This window comes from Lipotes vexillifer, unplaced genomic scaffold, assembly GCF_000442215.2.
Source record: "Lipotes vexillifer unplaced genomic scaffold, Lipotes_vexillifer_v1.1 scaffold513, whole genome shotgun sequence".
NCBI classification, from domain to species: Eukaryota; Metazoa; Chordata; class Mammalia; order Artiodactyla; family Lipotidae; genus Lipotes; species Lipotes vexillifer.
This window is the reverse complement of record NW_006777952.1, coordinates 1065297-1073686: the sequence shown is the minus strand read 5'-3', so window position 1 is coordinate 1073686 and position 8390 is coordinate 1065297. Positions and strand designations below refer to the sequence as shown.

General features: G+C 49.9%; 1 protein-coding gene across 1 annotated transcript in view; it reads right to left on the bottom strand.

Annotated features, from left to right (window-relative positions):
• Nucleotides 1–6990, bottom strand: part of TMEM41A (transmembrane protein 41A) — an 8089-nt gene extending 1099 nt beyond the window's left edge. Inside the window, exons 1-4 of the mRNA XM_007451392.1 lie at nucleotides 6818–6990; nucleotides 5068–5221; nucleotides 2281–2442; nucleotides 1769–1907 (exon numbers count right to left, since the gene is read on the bottom strand). Coding sequence (XP_007451454.1) covers nucleotides 1769–1907; nucleotides 2281–2442; nucleotides 5068–5221; nucleotides 6818–6936 — 574 coding nt within the window. The 5' untranslated portion in view covers nucleotides 6937–6990. The remainder of the gene's footprint in view (nucleotides 1–1768; nucleotides 1908–2280; nucleotides 2443–5067; nucleotides 5222–6817) is intronic.
• Nucleotides 6991–8390: the final 1400 nt, after the last annotated feature.

The following is an 8390-nucleotide window of genomic DNA, read 5'->3' as shown; positions in this document are numbered from 1 at the left end:
CTTTCCCCTCCTTTCCTCACTTCCCACATACATTTGTCTCATTCAGCAAAAGGACTTGAGATGGTTCACAAAATATATGTACTACAGTAAGATTAGACATTTTTTTAAATAGGAAAAAACAAAGTGAATGGAGAATAAAACAAAATGAGAGAAGAATAAACAAAGTACAGTTAGTACTTAAGCAAAAATGCATAAAGTTCACTCATTTGCTAGAGGTGTCCCCAGATTTGGTTCTGAGCGCCCAACAGCCAAAGTAAAGAGAAGCACCAGCATTATGAGGTTTACAGTACGCCTGTGAGAAAATCAGGTTTCTTAGAAGCTACTACTTATGTTCTGTACTGTCTGTAAGAGGTCATCAAATCCACTGGATCCCACAAGTCTGACTGGTGGCTAGAGAGGCTGGTTGTATAACAAACCCCTGGTGAAGTTGTTAAAAACACATCCTCAGGGCTTCCCTGGTGGCGCAGTGGTTGAGAGTCCGCCTGCCAATGCAGGGGACACGGGTTCATGCCCCGGTGCAGGAGGATCCCACGTGCTGCGGAGCGGCTGGGCCCGTGAGCCGTGGCCGCTGAGCCTGCGCGTCCAGAGCCTGTGCTCCACAACGGGAGAGGCCACAACAGTGAGAGACCCGCGTATCGCAAAAAAAAAAAAAACACAGCCTCAGGTAACACCCCAGGGATTCTGGTTACCTGGGTCTGGGGTAGAACCCGGGAACCTGCATTCTAACAGCCTCTCCTGAGCCCCGCTCCCAAGATTCTGATTGGTTTGGGACCCCCTGATGATCCACTCCTTTAGTAGATGATGCCTCAAGATCATAGACTCATGAAGGTCACACAGCTTGTCAGAAAGATAACTAGAATCTCGGTCTCTGGAGTCTTTTCCAAGCCTCGTGCCACCTGGGTGATTACAGGCTGCTAACAGAGGTGCTGAGGCATGCTGTCTGAAAGCCTGTCTGACAGAATTAGCTGTGGTAGATTCTGCTTCAATTTAAGATCTCAACTTCTCTCAGGAATTCCCTATTAATAGCAGCTGCTCAACCACAGGTTTGTCATGTTTGACCCAGAGCCCTGAGTAGCCTTCCCTTCCATGTTCTAAAGAAGGGTTAAGAGAAGTGATCCTTGCCTCAGGCTTAGAAAGGGTGGTTTGCTTCCAGTGTGGAGAAAATAATAGTCAGTGATTTTACAGGCTGTCAGCAATTTTACCATTCAGATGGAAGTGGTTCAAAGCTCACACTTAGAGAAACACTGCTCTAGTCGTAGCCCCTCATTTGGCCCAGTGGCCCATGAGGGTAAGGAGCTTGTTGAAGGTCATACAATTGTCAAAAGGCAAGAAGGAACCGCACTAGTACCAGCTCTTCCTAAGGCAGATCTTAATCAAAACAGGGGCCAAAGCCAAACAGGAAGCCCCTTGCTCTGACCCTTCCCCTGCCTCCACTTGCCTTCTGCCCACATCCCCTCACTCCAACTCTGCTTTTACTGAGCCCTTACTATGGGCCAAGATATGTGTGTTACACAGATTACTCTTCTAATCCCAGGGCCTGGCACAGTGCTTGGCACACAATAGGCATTAAATACAGTTACAGAATGAACAATCCCTATTTTTTCCAGAAGTATCTTTATGGGTTCTCATGTTCAAGCCCGAGTAGATCTGCAGTCAGGAACAATTACTTTAGATAAGGCCTTTCGATGCTCTTCATAAGCCTGTGCTCGCAGAGGCAGGCACATGCCCAGGACAACTGTGAGACTCAAATTTACACACCACGTCTTACCGATAAGAACAGAGAAGAAAAACTGCACGATGGGGATGTTCAGAATTGGGGCCGAGAGGTTCAAGAACCAGTTTGGCGTCATGGGGAAAAGTCTCAAAAACAGTAAGAAAACAAACAAGCTGTTTCTGTTCTCCTCCACCTGTAGCCAAAGAAGACAAGGCCGTTACGAAGCAGAAAGAGTCCCCAGGTACTGAAAACCTGTTGGTGCCAGGCACTGTTCTACATACTTTACATATTCTATAAATTCCAGGGCAGAGACTCTTTTCCTCATTTTTAAAGTGGAGGTACCTGAGACTCAGAAAAGTCAGGAACCTGCCCAAAGACACAGAGCTGGTAGTGATGAAGCTGGGATTTGAGCTCAGATCTGCGTCTCCTGGAGACACCAGCAGGACCCCTGGGACATCCTGAGGCAGGACAGAGGACCACTGTGGGAGATCTCTGCCCCTACTCCCCTCAGGGCCACGTGGTAACTTTCTGGGGGCCCGGCACTTAGATGTACCCCCTCGCCTTACCTTCCTCTGCAGCAGGGCCACTCTGTCAGGAAAATAGGAGACCACCAGCTGTTTGCCAAAAACACTGGAGAGCAGGTAGCAGCATGTGGCACCCACCGAGGTCAGCACACAGCACAGCAGAAGCCCCAGCCATGGCCCAAACAAAGCACCGGCTAAAACATTCTGCAAAGAAAACAAATCCTCTGCCATGAGAACATCTGGCAGCTACCAGCCATCTTGTCCTGGAGCCCAAGAGTCCTAGGTTCCCTCCTCCTTCAGTGATTTTCCTGGAGAACACCTAACTCCCACTCTAAAGAGATGAATGAAAAGTGATGAAGGGGCTTCCCTGGTGGCACAGTGGTTAAGAGTCCGCCTGCCAATGCAGGGGACACGGGTTCAAGCCCTGGTCCAGAAGATCCCACATGCCATGGAGCAACTAAGCCCATGTTCCACAACTACTGAGGCTGCGCTCTAGAGCCCGTGAACCACAACTACTGAAGCCCACGTGCCACAACTACTGAAGGCTGCGCGCCTAGAGCCTGTGCTCCGCAACAAGAGAAGTCACCGCAATGAGAAGCCCGCGCGCCGCAATGAAGAGTAGCCCCCGCTCGCCGCAACTAGAGAAAGCCCGCGTGCGGTAATGAAGACCCAACACAACCAAAAATTAATAAATAAATTTTTTAAAGAAAAGAAAAAAAGCGATGAAGGAGCTGGGAACTACAGCCCCGGCCTCGGTCTCCTCACCTTTGAAACCGGGAAGAAGATTAAACCTCAGTGGGCGATACAAAATTAAACGGGGAAATCTGTGTATACAGCCCCCAGCCTGCCACTTGGGCTGTGCAAGGCCCCGCCAGCCCTGCTGCCCTGGGAAGAGGCAGCAATGAAGCTCACAAGTTATTTCTGCTACTTTAAATAAACACAAACCATGAATTTTCCCTCAGTAAGACCTCATAAGCTTTAGAAAATGTCTCATGTCTTTCTTTCCTGCAGGAATTACTTCTCTATAATGCTAACACTGGGGGTTCCATGTTGACCAGAGTTCTAGCTGACACGCAAAAAAGCCTTAGATTGACAAAAATGGAAAAGTGAACTAATACTTCCTAAGTGCAGTTTGGCTGGTAGACATCATCCTGCCAAACATGGGATCCAAAAGAGAAAGTAAAAGGGGAACCTGGAAGTGAGAAGGTAGGGATCTCCTCAGCACCTACTATGTGCTTGACTACAGGTCTGATTTAATCCCCACTATGACCCTCTTTAGTATACCATCCTCACCCCTTCTATAAGTGCAAGATTAAGTATCGTGCCCAAAGTCACACGAGGCAGAGACAGGATTCACCTCCAGGTAGCAGCTGGCTCTTCGCCCTGAAAAGGGATCAGCTCAAGAGAGAAAGAGGTACAGGGGGAGCCCCAGCAGTCAGTCCCTGACCTCAAGCACCATACACACCCCCATCTCTCTCGGCAGAATGTGTTTGCTTTTCTTCCAAGTTTCTAACAAACTGCTTAGGCGGATCCAGCCTGAGCTGAATGTTGGGGCCGGAGGGGGAAGCAGGGCAGAAGGAAGCTTTCAAGTCTTCCTGCTCAGTCACCCAATCATTCAACAAGTGCTGAGGGCTGCTGTGTGCCAGGCAGCACACCATCACCGTGCCAGCCCCTCTGCACCCACTGTGTCATTTAATCCTCCCATGTAACAATCCTAGGGGGTTACATAGGAGAATGCCGGTTCCACAGATGAGGAAACAGCGTTAGAGAAGTTAAATGACTTGCTCAGGGTTACACAGCTGGGATTCAAACCTACCCAAAGCCATAACAGATATATACATTTATACCAACCAGCTTAAAATGCTGCTGGGAGGACAGCACAGATTCTTCCATATCATCTGAGATGGCAACTGATGAGAAGCATCCAAGAGCCCCAGCACAAGCCCAGGTCTAACACGGTGGCTCCCGAGAGCCAGGGGGCCGCCTGGAAAACCAGAATGACTCGTCCTCTCCACACAGGGAGACTTCCCAATCCTCTACAGCCTAACACCACCATGAACAACCTGCATCTGTTCGTCAAACATTTATGAAGGCACTTCCCTGTGCCCGGCAAAGAAGCACATAGGCTGAGAATAAGGAACAGGTCCTGACCTCAAGGAACTCACAGACTAGTGGAGAAAACAGATTTTAAAAGAAACACCAGGGGCTTCCCTGGTGGCACAGTGGTTGAGAGTCTGCCTGCCGATGCAGGGGACACGGGTTCGTGCCCCGGTCCGGGAAGATCCCACATGCCACGGAGCAGCTGGGCCCGTGAGCCATGGCCGCTGAGCCTGCGCGTCTGGAGCCTATGCTCCACAACGGGAGAGGCCACACAGTGAGAGGCCCGTGTACCACAAAAAAAAAACAAACACCAACATGCGGAGGGGGAGAGGTCTCAAGGACAGTGCTCCACACCTATCAAATCCTTAGAAACAAAAGCAGCATACCTGAGAGGAAAGGCAGGCTCTGGAGCTGGGTGGATGTGGGTTCAGACCTCAGCCCAACCCGCTCCTCGCCTTGTCACCTGGGACAGTTATTTAACTTCTCACCATTCATTTCCTTATCTGTAAAATGTGGATAAAAATGCCCATTTATGGCTCTTAGGAGAATTAAATAAGGTCGTGCAGGTAAAGCAACTAGGACAGTGCCTGACACAGGGAAAGCCGTCAACAAATGGTAGCCACAGTAGTCTGTCCTCCAGACTGTAGGATCTGCAGCCTAAGGGCCCCTCTACAAAGACAGAAGGTGGCTTCCTAGGAGGCAGGCACAGGAGGAGGGCAGGATACTGACCAGGAAGCTGGAGCCAGGGATGGCAAAGCCCTGTTTGTAGAGGTAGGCACTACAGAAAAGCAGGAACACGTAGGCCTGATGCTCCTTCCGGTACTCTCGAAGGACCTCGGAGAGTTCCCGCAGCTCGGCCAGGTCCGAGGGGAACCACAGTGACCTGAGATTTGGAAAAGCAGATGGAAACAAGAGTCCAGATCAGCCTAATACCTAATAAAGTCACTTGTTGTGTCTTCTTTCCAAAGTAGGTTTATAAATGTGCCCATCATCTGGTCTGCTGGGAACACACACTTAATGGGAGGCCAGAATAATGGATGACCTGATATAACACAGCAGAGGCAAGGAGAAGAGCCTTGGTTTGGAAGCAAGGGACCTGGCATAGCATCTCAACTCTGCTACTGTCCAGTTGTGTCATCTCAGGCTAGTCCCTGAGCCTCAGTTTCCTTATTGGAAAAATGAGGGGTTGAAGGTAGATAATCACTAAGTTCCCTCTTAGCTCTCAGGTTTTATGAACTATTCTTAAGAGGCAAATGGATTAATTTCTAGGCAAGTACTAAACGTCCTAAACTGCCTTTCTTTCTAGGAGTACCCCCTCCCCCTAAGCTTTAGGCCAAGGACAGTTCAAACTTCACACTGCTCCAAAGTTACTAGGTAAAATGACTGCTTTATCAGTCACAAAAGAGCCAATTAAAGATTCCCTGGGAAAGTATATTTGTCCATACCATAAACATAATCTTCTTGATAATATATCAGGCTTGGAACCAACACTTTCAAAGAGCCTGCTTTTCACCCTGCCTCTCTATATGATCCTCAGTGCACTCTGAACCCTGTACAAGGGTTACAGTGTAAAGGCTACCTTGCCTCTGCCAGCTGAACAACTCTTGAATCCATCAATGATCAATTATAAGCAAACCGTCCTGTTTCTCATCAGAATATTTCTCTTAGTATGTCTGACACCCACAGCAGAGTCTTCCCAGCTAGAGTAAAAGAATACAGTCACTGAAAACAGCTGTCCTAATATTCAAACATCAGTAACATCCTTGACACACTTCCATTAACTTTATAAACAGTATGCTGGTTTATCACGACAAATCAGCCCGGTAGGTATTTGTACTGCCTCCTGCCTCGACCTGTCAGGGAGTAAAAGGAAAAGAGCAGAGACAGCCAAGAAAAGACAGCAGATAATTAATTAGTGAATAATTTAAAGTTGTCCATCAACGTTTCTCCTGAAGACTGGATGCCTTAAAGCCCCAAGGGCAGACCTGACAGAAGTGTAGTGAAGTGAAGTGGGGAGGAGATGGAGTGAGGCTGAGACCAGTCGTTAAGAAGGGGCTGCGGGTACACATAGAGGCGAAGGTCGGATGCAAACGGGGATCAGGGCTGGGCCTGAGAAGGCGACGGGAACACCGCCCAAGGGGCGATTCAATGGCGGGAACAGAGGTGCTCCAGCAGGATCCGCCCAAGGTAAGGCGCCGCGTTTCCCTCCGCAAACCACCACCCCAAAGGCACCAGACAGCACTCCCGCGCAGCCGGCAGCACGCAGGTCCCAGACAGGGCCAGGCCCCGCTCTCGTCCACCCGGTCTGCCCAAGACGGTGTAGACGCGGCCCAATCTCCAGTCCCAGAACTGAACCCCAAATCCCAGCCCCCGACGCCTCCGATCCAGGAACCCGAAAATCCGATTCCCAGATCCCATCCTCGGACCTGGCTCCCTTCCTCTGACCCGAACCCCGGCCCCCGTCACCGCCGCCATGCACCTGTCTCCAGCTTCCTTGGCTGTGCCCAGTGTCGACCCGCGGGGCAGTCGGGTCGACAGCAAGTACAGGGCGAAGGTGCAGCTGCCGAAGAACAGGAGGAGGCCGAGCACGGGGCGCATCTCGGCGCCCGCACCCGGACCCGCCCCGCCGCGGAGGAGCCTGGAAGCAGCGCCAGGAACCTCGCTGCTAGCGGACTGCTACAGCGGAGCGCGTTAGTGGACGGACAGGGGCGGGGGTCCGCTCCAGGCCCCGCCCCCATATCCTGGCCCCACCCCCGGCCCGGATTCCGCTTGCAGTTGGCTCCAGAGTCCAGCAGAAAGCTGTTCTGCAGCCCCTCTGCGCTTGCGTCTGCCCTCCTTCCGCCTGTATATCTTTTTCCTATGTTTTTATCTGTCCCGTTCTCCACTTATTTGCAGGCTCTCTGCCAGGCGGTAGGTGGTCCGGAGTGAATCACCAGCCCTGCCCACAGCGAGCTTGCAGTCTAGTGGTCAAGACGGCCTTGTCGACCACCAGGTGTAACACAAAGCAAATGCAGCCCGCGTAGAACCAGAGGCTCCAATCCAGTGCGGTGGGATAGTCAAAGCGACCACGGAAATAAGGAGAATTTCCTTTTATTGAACGTCTACTATGTGCCCATTATCCTTAATCCTCACAACAATTCTGCAAGGTTGGTATTTTTGTCTTTATTTAACAGATGAAAAATCCAAGTCTCAGAAAGATTAAGTGACATTCCCCAAGAGAGTCACGATTAGAATCCAAGTCACCCTGGGTTCAAAACTAGTGGTCTTGCACTGACTGGATTCATGGAAGAGGTGGGGTTTGAGTTCATAAAGGATAAGCAAGATTTCCACAACAGAGACAGGAGGGAGAAGGTGAGCTGGGGGCCCCAGTAAGGCACTAGCATCCAGTTTCCTTGAAGCCTAAAGGTGTGTGAAAAATGAGTGAGAAGGTGGGAACAAACTGGAAAGCATGGAAAGGCAGCTAAGGAGTTGGATTTTTTTTTTTTTTAATATTGTACGTGGGGAGACACCAATAGAGGCGTTTAAGCAAGAGAATGATGTAGTTCCCGTTTTAGGATGTGTTGCCCTGGCAGGTGATTACATTACATTCTGAGTTTGTAGCAGCAACTGTCTTGGTGAGAAAGCAATCAGGCCTGAGCCAGGACCACAGCAGTGGGGAGGAAGGTGGACAGACTCGGAGGAGTTCAGTTCGTAGGACATGGCTCATTAAATGGAGAATGACAGAGAGGATTCCAAAATGTCACAAGCCTGGAAAACAGAAACCGTCCTTGTTGTATCCTTTGAAGCCCCTCCTGGGCCAAATAAAGAGCACCTGTCAGAAGTCAAAGTGCACAAAGTCCTAGCAATTCCATGTCCAGGAATTTAACCCATAGATATGCCTGTAGGTAGACAAAGGTGTATGTTCAAGGGTATTCTCTCAACTTTGTTTTGATATGAGGATATTGGGAACAGCCTAAATGCCCATCATTTGGGGACTATCGAGGTTAATTATTGTATATTCACAAATGGAACACTAAGTAGCTTCCTGAAAGAGGGAGACAACGTTATGTATC